Genomic DNA, 18,838 nt, shown 5'->3' with positions numbered 1-18,838 from the left:
AGGTCAAATAGGGAGGAAAAAGTTGATCATTAGCTAAAATGTTTATTGTCTGGGATGAGATTCGAACTCCCAACATTTGGGTTGCTAGACATTTATATGTTCTACACCCACCCATCCAGCTACCCTACTTTCATGTTTGCCGTAAGTAACCATCTGTCTTATGCATAAGTAACCATCTGTCTTATGCAACCATACTAAACATGTCATACTAAATGGAGTGTCTTGGATTTCCGTACAGAATAATCAAAATGCTCTAAGACCAGTTGTAACAACAGTGTTCATGCGTCTAACAGTCTACCTATTCTATTCTGATACTATTTGACCCATTCGTTTATTTTCTATCCTTATTCAGTCTTCTTTCTGCACACTTACTGTGTGTAACGTGGGAAAAATATACAAAATACTATTCCTGTAGCCTGAAGTCTAGGTCAGGATTTCCCAAACACCCAAAGCACACCAACCTTAACATAGTAAAGGGGAACACCTGACTCAACAGAGCTGACTTAAATACTGTGGGCCACACCTGGGACTGACAGCCCAACAAGGCTACGTTCACAATATCAACGGTTCTACCCCGTTACATGTGCCTATATTTATGTACGGTTTAAAGTCTCTGCCGGTGCCTGAGGTTAGGCACAGGTTGTTCCTCAAGTGCAAACCTATTCCTACCGGGGTGTGTGCAGTCAATATCACATGGGAGTTCACAGCATATACCCTTGGCCATGATACTTCATCACATACTTAACCCTTTGCTTCCTCATAAAGAACACTCAGTTTTGTGAGACCAAAACAGACCAAAAAAAAGTTTAATACTTAATAGATTGAATATGCAACAGATGCCTGATAAGAAAACCCCCCACAGATTGTTTGTCACTCACTACTCATTAAATTGACAGGCATGAACTACTTCCAGGACAGGTCCTGGTTCTCTGTGACTGAAGAGGTTTACATATACAGTACCTCATCTTGACTTCTTGTCCAGACTTCTCAGTAGCCTATCTCTATTTTCTTCCACCTCTCTCATATTATCTCTTCCCTATCTCCTGTGTTTCTTTTCTATTTCTTTCCTTTCTTCAAACCCTCACACTCCTTTCTGTATTCCTCCTCTTCAGTTCTTTCTCATCTTCAAAATGTTTCCTCTCCCTCTCTCTCCCACTGCACTACCTGTCACCAGCTATTGAGAATGAAAATATACTCATGTAAAAAAACTATTACAATCAACATTTACAATAAATATACAGCTCAAAAAAATAAAGGGAACACTTAAACAACACAGAAATAATCTTATTAAATACTTTTTTCTTTACATAGTTGAATGTGCTGACAACAAAATCACACACAAATAATCAATGGAAATCCAATTTATCAACCCATGGAGGTCTGGATTTGGAGTCACACTCAAAATTAAAGTGGAAAACCACACTACAGGCTGATCCAACTTTGATGTAATGTCCTTAAAACAAGTCAAAATGAGGCTCAGTAGTGTGTGTGGCCTCCACGTGCCTGTATGACCTCCCTACAACGCCTGGGCATGCTCCTGATGAGGTGGCGGATGGTCTCCTGAGGGATCTCCTCCCAGACCTGGACTAAAGCATCCGCCAACTCCTGGACAGTCTGTGGTGCAACGTGGCGTTGGTGGATGGAGCGAGACATGATGTCCCAGATGTGCTCAATTGGATTCAGGTCTGGGGAACAGGCGGGCCTGTCCATAGCATCAATGCCTTCCTCTTGCAGGAACTGCTGACACACTCCAGCCACATGAGGTCTAGCATTGTCTTGCATTAGGAGGAACCCAGGAGGTCGGGGAGCCCCCAGATAGCACATGACAGCAAAATGTGTAGAATAGCAGGAAATTAGCTTTAAAACTGCTAAGATTTCTCCCAGCCTGATGACAAAATGTGAACAAAAGCATGAGATGAGCTATAAAAAACAACATTTTCTTTCCTGCCTCATGGCAAAAAGTGTAGAAGGGCAGAAAATTTGCTTTAAAACTGCTACATTTTCTCTCAGCCTCATAACAAAATGTGTAGAATAGCATTATAAACTGCACCTTTTTCTCTGCACCATTGCAAATGTGTTGAAATACAGGAAGTTAGATGATGTCCCCCCCCCCCCCCCCCCCCAAAAAAAAATATATATATAGAAGACCCAGGGCCCCCAAGAGGTAGTCCGGCCATGTATTGTGAGGTCATAGGTAACTCCGAGCCCAAAAAGCAGGCTATAGCTTCCTTTTGTCTAAATATAAGAGTCTGCTTATATTGTTCTGTCAGCACCCTACCAGTAGTCCTATTATAGTGAAGAAATTTACAAAAGTTTATACATCGTTGCATGAAGCTGCTATGATACAGTTTTAGTATGGAACGTCACTTCGACAAATTGTACTTGCGCTGATTCTCCAGCAGATGTCAGTCATGGATCAGCTTGTTCAATTCCAGCCTTGGTTGTCTTCATCGTCAGTCCTGAAATAGAGGTTGTTACTATTGGGGCGTCAGGTTCTGTAGCCTATTTCTATTTTTTCATTTTTAAAATTTAAATAGGCAAGTAAGATAAGAACAAATTCTTATTTAAATGTACAACCTACACCGGCCAAACCCGGACCAATTGTGCGCCGCCCTACTGGACTCCCAATTACGTCCGGTTATGATTCTGCCTGGATTCGAACCAGGGTGTCTGTAGTGACGCCGCAAGCACAGAGATGCAGGGCCTTAAACCGCTGCGCCACCCGGGAGCCTAGCGGTTAAGAGCTTTGAGCCAGTAACCTAATCGTGCTGATTTGAATCCCCCAGCCGACTAGATGAAAGATCTGTAAGTGCACTTGAGCAAGGCACTTAACCGTAATTGCTCCTGTAAGTCACTCTGCATAAGAGCATCTGCTAAATGTAGTTGCCACAAAGTCATAGTTGTGGCTAAAACCCACCTATTTCAACAATTCATATTCTTAAAAACTCATTCTAAACCTAACGTTATGCCTAACTTCAAATTAAGACCAAAAAAAACATTTTGGGTTTTCATTCATTTTTATGATATAGTCCATTTTGACTTTGTGGCTGTGGTAACTTTTGACAACCGAAATAGGACCAGAGACGGAAGAAGAAGCGAGACACCCCACTTGCTGTTTTTTTCTGGTTCATAAACATCACAGAAACGATGCGTGCTCATCGATGGGGCAGATGTCCGGGTGTTGTTATGATTCTGGAAGGTCATAGCTAGAAAAAATGACAAGAAGCTGCCATGTGGGGAATCGTAGGTGACTTGTTTCAGGTCATTGTACATATTGTTATCGATACCATGTCTTGTTTTGAGGTGTTTTGACTCTTGTCACGTCTAGGCGAATAATGGCTAAAATTCACTAGCTAGCTAACCAAAACTGTAACGATGTATTTGAGAGACAACAAGTGCACATTTATTTATTCATTTCAATAAAAATATGGAGGGGAAATATCGTTTAAATGATATCAACAATCCTTTGACTCTAAGCCAACCCAGCCTGTTTTGCTCCATCAGTTTTGTTACTAAACAACCCATCCGTCTATGAAAGTCATTTAACTAAGTAGACCAGACCCAGCTCCTATTGCATTGATGTCTATGCAAGACACACCCGGTTAAGTAGACCGTTACTGACTGTTTTGCCTCCAATGGTAAACGGCCTGAGTAAACTCTTCATTTATCCACCATCTTTTATATGACTACGGTCATTCGTTGAAGGCAGCACACACCTGTGTGAGGTCAAGGAACTTTGATTACAGATCTAAACAAGATGCCAACTAACCACATATCAACCCCAGTTGTTGAACTTAGTTAGCTACACAGAAAAACCTTGAACCTTAAGGTTGAATTTCACATTTATTTAAATGTCCAATTTATCTCTGACAAACAACAGGGGAACAAATCGATGCTCCAATATTTGCTGCAACGATGGGAACAATACAAACACACAGAGTATTTTATGGTGGTGTAGCGAGCACAGTGTGAGGCACATGCTGGAAAGTCATTGAAATATAGGTTACACACATTATTCTTAACTGGCCTTTGGATTAGACACTAGATTGGATTAGATGTATTTGATACTGTAGGAACTGTAAAGTTTTAATTTAATTTCCTAATACTTCTCTAATTTCTTAACCTGTCTATTTGCTTTCATTTTCCGCATAAACCACAGACCCCTCCTGTACTCCCTGTTCACCCATGACTGTGTGGCCTCGCACGTCTCCAACTCAATCATCAAGACGACACAACGAGACGGCCTACAGGAAGGTGAGGGCCCTGGTGGAGTGGTGCCAGGAAAATACCCTCTCCCTCAAAGTCAACAAACTGAAGGGGCTGATCGTGGACTTCAGGAGACAGCAGAGAGAGCACGCCCCATCTAGTGTTCATGCATCGAACAGTCTAACTATTTACCCTATTGGCTTCTGTTTGATCTTTATTCACCTCTCCTGTCTGCACAGACCTTTCAGCCTATCCTTCACTTATTTGCTACATGAGCGAGAGAGAGTGTGTGATTCTTTGTGCCAGAGGTTAGGCACAGGTCATTCCTCAACTGTAAACCCATGCCAACTGGGGTGGTCATGTGGATGGTAGTTCAGAGTGTACCCTTGGCCAAGATACTTAACCTTTTACTTCCTTATTCAGCTGTGGTGGAAGATAATGCACGTAAAGCATGCAGGTTTGTGAAGTATGTTGTGGATTTATACTAACATGTACTGTATAGACCAGGGCTATTTAAATCTTACTGTATGAGGTCTGGACTACTGCTGGTTTCCTCTTCTACCTGATAATTACTTGCACCCACGATGACGTGTGATGAAGTCAACTACAATTAGTCAACAATTAGTCAACTAATCATCAAGCCTTTGACTAATTGAATCAAGTGTTTTGTTTTAACCCTAATCTCCTGGGGGGGGGGTCTCGAGGAGAGAGTTGGGAAGATCTGGTATAGACAGTAAAAGTTAAAGGGAAACTGAAATGAATAGCAGAGGCAAAACTTCTCATAACATTAATTTAATTGCTTAGGCCCATTGCTCTTTTGGGAGCAGACCACTGACAACTGCTCTCCGTCTCACTGTTCTGGGCAGTACTTTTCTTCTCATTCCACAGTACAGTGGAGGCTGCTCTCCATCTCCCTGTTCTGGGCAGTATTCTTCTTCTCATTCCACAGTACAGTGGAGGCTGCTCTCCATCTCACTGTTCTGGGCAGTATTCTTCTTCTCATTCCACAGTACAGTGGAGGCTGCTCTCCATCTCACTGTTCTGGGCAGTATTCTTCTTCTCATTCCACAGTACAGTGGAGGCTGCTCTCCATCTCCCTGTTCTGGGCAGTATTCTTCTTCTCATTCCACAATACAGTGGAGGCTGCTCTCCATCTCGCTGTTCTGGGCAGTATTCTAATTCTCATTCCACAGTACAGTGGAGGCTGCTCTCCATCTCACTGTCCTGGGCAGTATTCTTCTTCTCATTCCACAGTACAGTGGAGGCTGCTCTCCATCTCCCTGTTCTGGGCAGTATTCTTCTCATTCCACAGTACAGTGGAGGCTGCTCTCCATCACACCGTTCTGGCCAGTATTCTTCTTCTCATTCCACAGTACAGTGGAGGCTGCTGAGGGGAGAACAGCCTATAATAATGGCTGCATGGAATGACATCAAACCATGTGTTTGATGTATTTGATACCATTCCACTTATTCCGCTCCAGGCATTACCAAGAGCCCGTCCTCCCCAATTAAGGTGCCACCAACCTCCTGTGGTTCCACCTCATGCTGGTTTTCCTTGTATCTTCCTTCATCTCCCACCTCCAGGTGTTAATTCAGTCTGCACTTTTCCCTTGTGGGTTCCAGGATACAGCTTGCCTGGTGATGTTGGAAAGGGGGCGTTCGGAGGGTGTGGCCTATCCACCACCACTTCTTCTCCGGATCTTCTCTTCCACCAGTACCTGGCTAGCGCGCTCCTTGTTCCCATAAGCCTGCTACAAAACATTGGTGTCCACAGTTCTAACAAATAATTAAAACAGATTCTAGAAATGCATGATAACAAAACATCCGTGCAGAATGCTTTTGGCCTGATGCTCATAGAGCTGATAAGCATGAAGACGTCCAGAGGTCTCATACCCTCCATTGTAGGAGCTGGTGGTAGTCCTCTGAAGAGGTCTCATACCCTCCATCGTAGGAGCTGGTGGTGGTCCTCTGAAGAGGTCTCATACCCTCCATCGTAGGAGCTGGTGGTGGTCCTCTGAAGAGGTCTCATACCCTCCATCGTAGGAGCTGGTGGTGGTCCTCTGAAGAGGTCTCATACCCTCCATCGTAGGAGCTGGTGGTGGTCCTCTAAAGACGTCTCATACCCTCCATCGTAGGAGCTGGTGGTGGTCCTCTGAAGAGGTCTCATACCCTCCATCGTAGGAGCTGGTGGTGGTCCTCTGAAGAGGTCTCATACCCTCCATCGTAGGAGCTGGTGGTGGTCCTCTGAAGAGGTCTCATACCCTCCATCGTAGGAGCTGGTGGTGGTCCTCTGAAGAGGTCTCATACCCTCCATCGTAGGAGCTGGTGGTGGTCCTCTGAAGAGGTCTCATACCCTCCATCGTAGGAGCTGGTGGTGGTCCTCTGAAGAGGTCTCATACCCTCCATCGTAGGAGCTGGTGGTGGTCCTCTGAAGAGGTCTCATACCCTCCATCGTAGGAGCTGGTGGTGGTCCTCTGAAGACGTCTCATACCCTCCATCGTAGGAGCTGGTGGTGGTCCTCTGAAGAGGTCTCATACCCTCCATCGTAGGAGCTGGTGGTGGTCCTCTGAAGAGGTCTCATACCCTCCATCGTAGGAGCTGGTGGTAGTCCTCTGAAGAGGTCTCATACCCTCTATCGTAGGAGCTGGTGGTGGTCCTCTAAAGACGTCTCATACCCTCCATCGTAGGAGCTGGTGGTGGTCCTCTGAAGAGGTCTCATACCCTCCATCGTAGGAGCTGGTGGTGGTCCTCTGAAGAGGTCTCATACCCTCCATCGTAGGAGCTGGTGGTGGTCCTCTGAAGAGGTCTCATACCCTCCATCGTAAGGGCTGGTGGTGGTCCTCTGAAGAGATCTTGTACCCTCCATCGTAAGGGCTGGTGGTGGTCCTCTGAAGAGGTCTCATACCCTCCATCGTAGGGGCTGGTGGTGGTCCTCTGAAGAGGTCTTGTACCCTCCATCGTATGGGCTGGTGGTGGTCCTCTGAAGAGGTCTCATACCCTCCATCGTAGGAGCTGGTGGTGGTCCTCTGAAGAGGTCTCATACCCTCCATCGTAGGAGCTGGTGGTGGTCCTCTGAAGAGGTCTCACCCTCCATCGTAGGGGCTGGTGGTAGTCCTCTGAAGAGGTCTTGTACCCTCCATCGTAGGAGCTGGTGGTGGTCCTCTGAAGAGGTCTCACCCTCCATCGTAGGGGCTGGTGGTGGTCCTCTGAAGAGGTCTTGTACCCTCCATCGTAGGGGCTGGTGGTGGTCCTCTGAAGAGGTCTCACCCTCCATCGTAGGAGCTGGTGGTGGTCCTCTGAAGAGGTCTTGTACCCTCCATCGTAGGAGCTGGTGGTGGTCCTCTGAAGAGGTCTTGTACCCTCCATCGTAAGGGCTGGTGGTGGTCCTCTGAAGAGGTCTTGTACCCTCCATCGTAGGAGCTGGTCGTGGTTCTCTGAAGAGGTCTCATACCCTCCATCGTATGGGCTGTTGGTGGTCCTCTGAAGAGGTCTCATACCCTCCATCGTAGTGGTGGTCCTCTGAAGAGGTCTCATCCCCCTTCAAACGGTCCACACAGAACATGAAACATGACATAATACAAAACATAGACAAGAACAGTTCAAGGACAGAACTACATACATTTAAAAACAGCACACATAGCCTACGTATCAATACATAGAAAATATATAGGTCAAATAGGGAGGAAAAAGTTGATCATTAGCTAAAATGTTTATTGTCTGGGATGAGATTCGAACTCCCAACATTTGGGTTGCTAGACATTTATATGTTCTACACCCACCCATCCAGCTACCCTACTTTCATGTTTGCCGTAAGTAACCATCTGTCTTATGCAACCATACTAAACATGTCATACTAAATGGAGTGTCTTGGATTTCCGTACAGAATAATCAAAATGCTCTAAGACCAGTTGTAACAACAGTGTTCATGCGTCTAACAGTCTACCTATTCTATTCTGATACTATTTGACCCATTCGTTTATTTTCTATCCTTATTCAGTCTTCTTTCTGCACACTTACTGTGTGTAACGTGGGAAAAATATACAAAATACTATTCCTGTAGCCTGAAGTCTAGGTCAGGATTTCCCAAACACCCAAAGCACACCAACCTTAACATAGTAAAGGGGAACACCTGACTCAACAGAGCTGACTTAAATACTGTGGGCCACACCTGGGACTGACAGCCCAACAAGGCTACGTTCACAATATCAACGGTTCTACCCCGTTACATGTGCCTATATTTATGTACGGTTTAAAGTCTCTGCTGGTGCCTGAGGTTAGGCACAGGTTGTTCCTCAAGTGCAAACCTATTCCTACCGGGGTGTGTGCAGTCAATATCACATGGGAGTTCACAGCATATACCCTTGGCCATGATACTTCATCACATACTTAACCCTTTGCTTCCTCATAAAGAACACTCAGTTTTGTGAGACCAAAACAGACCAAAAAAAAGTTTAATACTTAATAGATTGAATATGCAACAGATGCCTGATAAGAAAACCCCCCACAGATTGTTTGTCACTCACTACTCATTAAATTGACAGGCATGAACTACTTCCAGGACAGGTCCTGGTTCTCTGTGACTGAAGAGGTTTACATATACAGTACCTCATCTTGACTTCTTGTCCAGACTTCTCAGTAGCCTATCTCTATTTTCTTCCACCTCTCTCATATTATCTCTTCCCTATCTCCTGTGTTTCTTTTCTATTTCTTTCCTTTCTTCAAACCCTCACACTCCTTTCTGTATTCCTCCTCTTCAGTTCTTTCTCATCTTCAAAATGTTTCCTCTCCCTCTCTCTCCCACTGCACTCCCTGTCACCAGCTATTGAGAATGAAAATATACTCATGTAAAAAAAACAATTACAATCAACATTTACAATAAATATACAGCTCAAAAAAATAAAGGGACTTAAACAACACAGAAATAATCTTATTAAATACTTTTTTCTTTACATAGTTGAATGTGCTGACAACAAAATCACACACAAATAATCAATGGAAATCCAATTTATCAACCCATGGAGGTCTGGATTTGGAGTCACACTCAAAATTAAAGTGGAAAACCACACTACAGGCTGATCCAACTTTGATGTAATGTCCTTAAAACAAGTCAAAATGAGGCTCAGTAGTGTGTGTGGCCTCCACGTGCCTGTATGACCTCCCTACAACGCCTGGGCATGCTCCTGATGAGGTGGCGGATGGTCTCCTGAGGGATCTCCTCCCAGACCTGGACTAAAGCATCCGCCAACTCCTGGACAGTCTGTGGTGCAACGTGGCGTTGGTGGATGGAGCGAGACATGATGTCCCAGATGTGCTCAATTGGATTCAGGTCTGGGGAACAGGCGGGCCTGTCCATAGCATCAATGCCTTCCTCTTGCAGGAACTGCTGACACACTCCAGCCACATGAGGTCTAGCATTGTCTTGCATTAGGAGGAACCCAGGGCCAACCGCAACAGCATATGGTCTCACAAGGGGTCTGAGGGTCTCATCTCGGTACCTAATGGCAGTCAGGCTACCTCTGGCGAGCACATGGAGGGCTGTGTGGCCCCCCAAAGAAATGCCACCCCACACCATGACTGACCCACCGCCAAACCGGTCATGCTGGAGGATGGTGCAGGCAGCAGAACGTTCTCCACGGCGTCTCCAGACTGTCACGTCTGTCACATGTGCTCAGTGTGAACCTGCTTTCATCTGTGAAGAGCACAGGGCGCCAGTGGCGAATTTGCCAATCTTGGTGTTCTCTGGCTAATGCCAAACGTCCTGCACGGTGTTGGGCTGTAAGCACAACCCCCACCTGTGGACGTCGGGCCCTCATACCACCCTCATGGAGTCTGTTTCTGACCGTTTGAGCAGACACATGCACATTTGTGGCCTGCTGGAGGTCATTTTGCAGGGCTCTGGCAGTGCTTCTCCTACTCCTCCTTGCACAAAGGCGGAGGTAGCGGTCCTGCTGCTGGGTTGTTGCCCTCCTACGGCCTCCACCCCGTCTCCTGATGTACTGGCCTGTCTCCTGGTAGCGCCTCCATGATCTGGACACTACGCTGACAGACACAGCAAACCTTCTTGCCACAGCTCGCATTGATGTGCCATCCTGGATGAGCTGCACTACCTGAGCCACTTGTGTGGGTTGTAGACTCCGTCTCATGCTACCACTAGAGTGAAAGCACCGCCAGCATTCAACAGTGACCAAAACATCAGCCAGGAAGCATAGGAACTGAGAAGTGGTCTGTGGTCCCCACCTGCAGAACCACTCCTTTATTGGGGGTGTCTTGCTAATTGCCTATAATTTCCACCTGTTGTCTATTCCATTTGCACAACAGCATGTGAAATTTATTGTCAATCAGTGTTGCTTCCTAAGTGGACAGTTTGATTTCACAGAAGTGTGATTGACTTGGAGTTACATTGTGTTGTTTAAGTGTTCCCTTTATTTTTTTGAGCAGTGTACTAAATAATTCATTATTGCAAATCAACATATAGTGAGTTGTGTCTGTCGTGTTTCACCTTAAAGATAGTGACCTTGCTGTTATCTGGTGCATATGGACTGTCATGGACAATATTGTGTAAGCTCTCATACAGATATATTAACTTAATTTTCTCTTGATGCTGCGAATTTTCCTGCACCGCAGGAAATTAAGATGAGCTTCGTGATTTACATACATTCACAGAAAATTCACTGAAAACCCACACTAACACACTTATATTAACAGTACTGCACTTTTCATGTTGCCAACTTTTAATAGCCTGAACACTGATCAAGAAGCATTATGAACTAAACATTAATTATTTTGCTACGACAATGCTGGTCAAATTAAGACCCTATATCTGTACAAATAGATAACACGTAGCACAGTCAAAACACATGCTAGTAGTTAGGTTTGGATATGTTGTTATTATAGCAACAGGGAAGTAAAACTAGTGTGTTGTGGGTTTGATTCCCTCGTGACCCATATGCTGGGTATGTGTCAACCAAGTCTCTATGGATAAAAGTTTACATGCTACATGACTACACTATGTTATACTATGTTATAATTGTGTTGACGCATGAGTATGCAGGCTTTATTGAATGATCAACCCCCCACTGTGATTAGCACGAGCCATTTACATCTTAGCCCTGAGGGGGGCGATGTTGAGCGAGTGAAAAAAATTCTCCAGTGTGGAGAGATAATCCTCTGGGTGACAGCGCAGATGAGCAGCGTGCACAGACTCCTTCCACTTCCTGTTTTCCACAGCAACGCCCCGCTTCCTCCAGAAGTCGAGGACCGCCTCCATGGCGACGGGGTCACACAGCGCGTCGTTCTCGCAGAAGAAGAAGAGCGCCGGGGCGGTGACGGGGCTGTTGTAGAAGACCTGGACTGAGTTGTCGTAGTAGTGCACCGTCTGGGACTTGAAGAGCCAGAAGTAGAGCAGAGCGGTGTATCGCACCAGGGGCTCCATACGAGGGAACAGGGTCTTGCCCAGGCCTGAGGCACACACATACACACACACAGATTATTTGATTTACCGGTCAAGGTTAATTACATTTCAAATGATTTTCTCTGTCACACATCCACACACAAACTAACCCATACACACACCTACACACACACACGGTCTCAGTAACAGATCTCTCTCCTTTCTCAGAGTAATAATCCAAACCGACAATCCTACCTCCTTTCCTTCCCCTCTCTCTCACCTGTAGCCATATGCTCCAGCGACCCGACCACCAGGCTGTCATAGACATGTCCTACAACCCGTTGGGCCAGGCCCGGGTACTTGTGTGGCTCCCTGACCATCTGGCTGAGCAGCTGGGTGAAGGTGTACCCGCCGATGGAGAAGGTGTGGACCAGAAGGGGGCGCCCTTTGAAACGCGGGTCGTCAAGGAGCTCCAGGACCTCGGCCCCATACTCCAGCCCCCAGCGGGGCCACAGGAAGTGCCACACGGTGCTCTCCACAGATAGGATGTCCAGGCCGCGTTCCAGGTAGAGGTCCCGGTACTTCACCATGGCCCCTGGTCGGGCGCCAAGCCACGGGAAAAGCAGGAGGAGGGGACGGGGGGAGTAGGAGGGCGAGGATGGAGAGAGGGATGGTACATCCAAAGCAGAATGGGTGGGAATTGAGGAAACGTCGTGGTGAGAGGGCAAGTCTGGGAGCAAGGGGGTGGAGAGGGAGTACGAGGGTGAGGGAAAAGGAGCGTCTAGATGGGAGGAGGTGGGGGAGATGGTAGGAGGAGAGGGGGTATCACCCCCTGGTGTCCGGCTGGTGTAGTAGTAGGTGATCCTTCTGGTGACCCTCTGGGCTATGAACTGCCCCGCTCCAACTATCACAGACATGTCTGACCCAGAGTGGGAGTTACTGGGGGAAGGAAAAGGGGAAAGAATTAGAGCAGGATTGGAAGTTTAGTTAGAGTGAGAAAACTGCCTGAGTGCCAGTCTGTGTCATCATGCCAACTCTGTCACCCATTGTCATGTTTGGCTTGACGATGACAGGTGTTGGCAAGACCATAAACAGATCTGGGACCAGGCCAGGAAATATGAGCAAAACAAAAAAAATCAGATGTAGAGGATGTAGATAGTAGTCTACAGATACAGACTCATTGGGTTAGAGGATGTAGATAGTAGTCTACAGATACAGACTCATTGGGTTAGAGGATGTAGATAGTAGTCTACAGATACAGACTCATTGGGTTAGAGCATGTAGATAGTAGTCTACAGATACAGACTCATTGGGTTAGAGGATGTAGATAGTAGTCTACAGATACAGACTCATTGGGTTAGAGCATGTAGATAGTAGTCTACAGATACAGACTCATTGGGTTAGAGCATGTAGATAGTAGTCTACAGATACAGACTCATTGGGTTAGAGGATGTAGATCGTAGTCTACAGATACAGACTCATTGGGTTAGAGCATGTAGATAGTAGTCTACAGATACAGACTCATTGGGTTAGAGCATGTAGATAGTAGTCTACAGATACAGACTCATTGGGTTAGAGCATGTAGATAGTAGTCTACAGATACAGACTCATTGGGTTAGAGCATGTAGATAGTAGTCTACAGATACAGACTCATTGGGTTAGAGCATGTAGATAGTAGTCTACAGATACAGACTCATTGGGTTAGAGGATGTAGATAGTAGTCTACAGATACAGACTCATTGGGTTAGAGCATGTAGATAGTAGTCTACAGATACAGACTCATTGGGTTAGAGCATGTAGATAGTAGTCTACAGATACAGACTCATTGGGTTAGAGGATGTAGATAGTAGTCTACAGATACAGACTCATTGGGTTAGAGGATGTAGATAGTAGTCTACAGATACAGACTCATTGGGTTAGAGCATGTAGATAGTAGTCTACAGGTACAGACTCATTGGGTTAGAGCATGTAGATAGTAGTCTACAGGTACAGACTCATTGGGTTAGAGCATGTAGATAGTAGTCTACAGATACAGACTCATTGGGTTAGAGCATGTAGATGGTAGTCTACAGGTACAGACTCATTGGGTTAGAGCATGTAGATAGTAGTCTACAGGTACAGACTCATTGGGTTAGAGCATGTAGATAGTAGTCTACAGGTACAGACTCATTGGGTTAGAGCATGTAGATAGTAGTCTACAGATACAGACTCATTGGGTTAGAGCATGTAGATAGTAGTCTACAGATACAGACTCATTGGGTTAGAGCATGTAGATAGTAGTCTACAGGTACAGACTCATTGGGTTAGAGCATGTAGATAGTAGTCTACAGGTACAGACTCATTGGGTTAGAGCATGTAGATAGTAGTCTACAGGTACAGACTCATTGGGTTAGAGCATGTAGATAGTAGTCTACAGATACAGACTCATTGGGTTAGAGCATGTAGATAGTAGTCTACAGGTACAGACTCATTGGGTTAGAGCATGTAGATAGTAGTCTACAGGTACAGACTCATTGGGTTAGAGCATGTAGATAGTAGTCTACAGATACAGACTCATTGGGTTAGAGCATGTAGATAGTAGTCTACAGATACAGACTCATTGGGTTAGAGGATGTAGATAGTAGTCTACAGATACAGACCCATTGGGTTAGAGCATGTAGATAGTAGTCTACAGGTACAGACTCATTGGGTTAGAGCATGTAGATAGTAGTCTACAGGTACAGACTCATTGGGTTAGAGCATGTAGATAGTAGTCTACAGATACAGACTCATTGGGTTAGAGCATGTAGATAGTAGTCTACAGATACAGACTCATTGGGTTAGAGGATGTAGATAGTAGTCTACAGATAGACTCATTGGGTTAGAGCATGTAGATAGTAGTCTACAGATACAGACTCATTGGGTTAGAGGATGTAGATAGTAGTCTACAGATACAGACTCATTGGGTTAGAGGATGTAGATAGTAGTCTACAGATACAGACTCATTGGGTTAGAGCATGTAGATAGTAGTCTACAGGTACAGACTCATTGGGTTAGAGCATGTAGATAGTAGTCTACAGGTACAGACTCATTGGGTTAGAGCATGTAGATAGTAGTCTACAGATACAGACTCATTGGGTTAGAGCATGTAGATAGTAGTCTACAGATACAGACTCATTGGGTTAGAGCATGTAGATGGTAGTCTACAGGTACAGACTCATTGGGTTAGAGCATGTAGATAGTAGTCTACAGGTACAGACTCATTGGGTTAGAGCATGTAGATAGTAGTCTACAGGTACAGACTCATTGGGTTAGAGCATGTAGATAGTAGTCTACAGATACAGACTCATTGGGTTAGAGCATGTAGATAGTAGTCTACAGATACAGACTCATTGGGTTAGAGCATGTAGATAGTAGTCTACAGGTACAGACTCATTGGGTTAGAGCATGTAGATAGTAGTCTACAGGTACAGACTCATTGGGTTAGAGCATGTAGATAGTAGTCTACAGGTACAGACTCATTGGGTTAGAGCATGTAGATAGTAGTCTACAGATACAGACTCATTGGGTTAGAGCATGTAGATAGTAGTCTACAGGTACAGACTCATTGGGTTAGAGCATGTAGATAGTAGTCTACAGGTACAGACTCATTGGGTTAGAGCATGTAGATAGTAGTCTACAGATACAGACTCATTGGGTTAGAGCATGTAGATAGTAGTCTACAGATACAGACTCATTGGGTTAGAGGATGTAGATAGTAGTCTACAGATACAGACCCATTGGGTTAGAGCATGTAGATAGTAGTCTACAGGTACAGACTCATTGGGTTAGAGCATGTAGATAGTAGTCTACAGGTACAGACTCATTGGGTTAGAGCATGTAGATAGTAGTCTACAGATACAGACTCATTGGGTTAGAGCATGTAGATAGTAGTCTACAGATACAGACTCATTGGGTTAGAGGATGTAGATAGTAGTCTACAGATAGACTCATTGGGTTAGAGCATGTAGATAGTAGTCTACAGATACAGACTCATTGGGTTAGAGCATGTAGATAGTAGTCTACAGGTACAGACTGTTGGATGCAGCTGCTTTCCCTTTTCTTGTAATAATTGCTCAACCGGTCTGTGACTGCGGTTGTGGGAAACCTTTTTTGGGGGTGACCCTTTTTTTTAGCACATGTCTCCCAAAAGGTCTGTGCACAGCCCTGCCATGGACCGTATGAGACCTCCAGAAAGCAAAACAATTATATACATTTTGTAAACTTTGGACAGTTCACACAAACCTTTTAAGCTTAGGACAGTTCAACAACACAACCAAGGGTTTAGCCTGTCCATGTGGTGATATGTGGCAGTCTTACAGCAGTCTTAAATAAAGGTTAAATAAAAACACAAATACAGGTCCATTTTGATCAGAAACAGACCTTTGTTAATATTCTCTACTACCTTATGCCAAATAACTTATATTAGGCAAATAATTAAATGGTTAAATAGCTCAGCATCTGTCACTTTTACATACCCAGTTTCATGCAACTTCTTCAAACAAAGCCAACGTCACACAGCAGGCAGCGTTCATAGCATTCTGCAACTATACCCCATGAAGAATCTGAGAATCCTCATAGCAGTTGAAGATCTGCCCAGCCTCCACGGTCTTCTCTTTGTGAATTAACCGCTTTAATGGATTCGAGCATTCATCGAACCGTCCGTTATAAACGAACTCGGTAGGGCTGGAAATAACCAGAACGTCAAGATCCTGAGTTTATTTGACTCTGCGCCGCCCCATCCCCTTCCGTGTCCTGCTTTTGCTCGTGCCCTTCGTTTCACGTAGTGGGCGCGCGAAAACAAACTCAACTGCTTTATCACATGCGCATTCCCGTTTGCCATTAAATGTCACGAAAGCCCAGGTCCGTTGTCACCGTGTCACGGTCCACGGACAGAAATAATATTATCGGACCTGTCTTTCCGTTGCATTTTAAGACTGTTTAAACTGTCATCGGTAGATTGTAAATAAGTGTAAATGCATAACCTATTTATTATAGTTTCACAAATGGCATCGGGCACGCGCCGCTCTTGCACGTTCTGACGTCATACATTGTGGAGAAGGAACTATTGAACAAGAGGAAAAGACAAGAGTTGTTCGCTTGGCTGTTCGACAGAGGCACATATTTCAAAAGAACAGCCTCTTCCTGACAAGTATGACAGTGTCTATCCTATGTTATTTAGGCCATGACGGCAGATCTGTGCTGACGGGTCATACTGGAAAAGTAGGCCTCTGTCATGTCCCCAGATTTGACCTTCCGTCGTCAAAGTATCTAATAACACGACAGTATGCACACACCGCAGTACATACGGCTGTTACTGTGTGTTATTCTATTGGTCATGACGAGGGATTGTGAGCAGACATGGAGAAAAGTACTTGTACTGTTCTAGATGCATACCAAAGCTGTGCTGCCACATGGTGGTGCCAGACACCAAGTACATTACTTTGTCAATTGTCGTCAAAGTGGAAGTTCAGGCCTAGTTTAAATATAGAAAGGATTTCTCCTTTCACAAAGTAATGATGAGTGGATTTAAACAAGGCGTATGTCTCATCATTGGTAGAATTGTTGTTCAGTTCTGGTCCTAGGGACCCACAAGGTGTGCAGGCTTTTGACCCAGCCCAGTACTAACACACATCATTCAATCAATCAGGGGATTGATTATTAGTTGTTTTGTTGAGTCTGCTGTGTAAATGCTGGGTTTGAACAAAAGCCTGCACATGTAGAACTGAAGAACATTGAAAGATGGAGGCATCACAGAGGATATGCTTTCTATGGCTGAAACTATTCCTGGACTATGGTTAAGAAGTTGGAATTAAAGGAAGTTCATATTCAACCGGCAGAATGACTAAGCTTAGGCATTGGGATCTAAATGATTTAAGGTTAGGGTTAAACTTAGTTTTAAGAGTGAGGGTTAGATTAAGGTTAGGTATAGTTTCAGTGAGGTTAAGGTAAGGGTCAAGGAAAGGCATAAAAGTTAACATTGCGTTCTCGGGTCTACCACCATCCATCGCTATTCATTTTATGCAAGTTAAATATACACTGTCGAAGAAGTTTGAAGCCAGAGCCATAATCCAGATGTAACTGATGTTCTCAATGGAATCCTATTTTTAGTCATCGGTTAAATCCGAATTTGACCTTGGATTTATTTAATCTACTTCTGTGAAAATGGACCATAAAGAATTTAGCTTTTTTTTAAGAACCATAGCAACTTAGGCTGCAGCCTTAGAGCTACAGCTGGGTCTGGCTGGGCCTATTTAATCAAAAGCTTGAACTGTTTGTGTGTGTGTGTGTGTGTGTGTGTGTGTGTGTGTGTGTGTGTGTGTGTGTGTGTGTGTGTGTGTGTGTGTGTGTGTGTGCGTGTGTGCGTGTGTGCGTGTGTGTGTGTGTGTGTGTGTGTGTGGTCTAAACTCACATCAGAATGAAGGGCACACAGGTAGTCATGTCCAAATGCAATACTCTTTCCATTGCTTTGAAAGCAAGTGAAACTGAATTGATTCAAACTCCTTATAGAATGTTTTTTAAAATATAGCTACCTGGGCACGCCCAACCTCTTCGTTTCCATATCAAAACACCAAGCCCCTAGTTACTGTTGCTAAGGAAAGAAAATCCCTTTTTGTTTAACCTTTAATCAATGATGATGTAATTAGCTCCATTATGTTAAAACCATTGACATACATTGTTATAATTCATTTTGAGATCATTTACTACTATAAGAATATATTGAAATTGGTTATAACATGTGTAATGAGCTAATCATATTACCATTAATTAAAGGTTTATTTTGTGCTTTAGCTGAGGAGGGTCCCATGTACCTCAAAACCCCCATCCCACTTTATCAGTCTACTCATTGGGTTTTCACCAGGGCCAGTTGGATTGTGTGTATGTTGTCAGTGTATATTTTCAGTGGAGCTGTGTGTGTGTAGGCGTGTTGTCAGTTTGGCTGTGTGTCTGTTTCCAGTGGAGCTGTGTGTGTGTAGGCGTGTTGTCAGTTTGATTGTGTGTCTGTTTCCAGTGGAGCTGTGTGTGTGTAGGTGTGTTGTCAGTTTGGCTGTGTGTCTGTTTCCAGTGGAGCTGTGTGTGTGTAGGTGTGTTGTCAGTTTGGCTGTGTGTGTGTTGTTATTCTGTGGCGTTGGTGTGTGTTTGGAAAGCCTGAGATTTCCCGTGCCGGACTTAGCAAGATCACTTTCAGGAGCAGTCAGGCAGATAAATGTCCCCAGAAAACAC

The 18,838-nt window shown here is 44.7% G+C and overlaps 1 protein-coding gene across 3 annotated transcripts; it reads right to left on the bottom strand.

Annotated features, from left to right (window-relative positions):
* Positions 1–8,640: 8,640 nt before the first annotated feature.
* Positions 8,641–16,408, bottom strand: LOC106576467 (uncharacterized). Of its 3 annotated transcripts, XM_014153669.3 has the most exons (4): positions 16,093–16,407; positions 15,860–15,940; positions 11,877–12,535; positions 8,641–11,664 (listed from the first exon to the last, which is right to left on the bottom strand). In XM_014153669.3, exons 3-4 carry the CDS (start codon positions 12,511–12,513, stop codon positions 11,303–11,305), a joined length of 999 nt encoding a protein of 332 aa, XP_014009144.1. In that variant the 5' UTR covers positions 12,514–12,535; positions 15,860–15,940; positions 16,093–16,407; the 3' UTR covers positions 8,641–11,302. The 3 variants fall into 3 exon arrangements, with proteins under 3 accessions (XP_014009144.1, XP_014009142.1, XP_082820157.1); XM_014153667.3 differs by lacking the exon at positions 15,860–15,940 and having other exon boundaries at positions 16,168–16,408; XM_082964031.1 differs by lacking the exon at positions 15,860–15,940 and having other exon boundaries at positions 16,093–16,405.
* Positions 16,409–18,838: the final 2,430 nt, after the last annotated feature.

This window comes from Salmo salar, chromosome 17, assembly GCF_965601325.2.
Source record: "Salmo salar chromosome 17, fSalSal1, whole genome shotgun sequence".
NCBI lineage: Eukaryota > Metazoa > Chordata > Actinopteri > Salmoniformes > Salmonidae > Salmo > Salmo salar.
The sequence above is the reverse complement of the archived record's forward strand: the minus strand, read 5'-3'. Positions and strand labels throughout refer to the sequence as shown.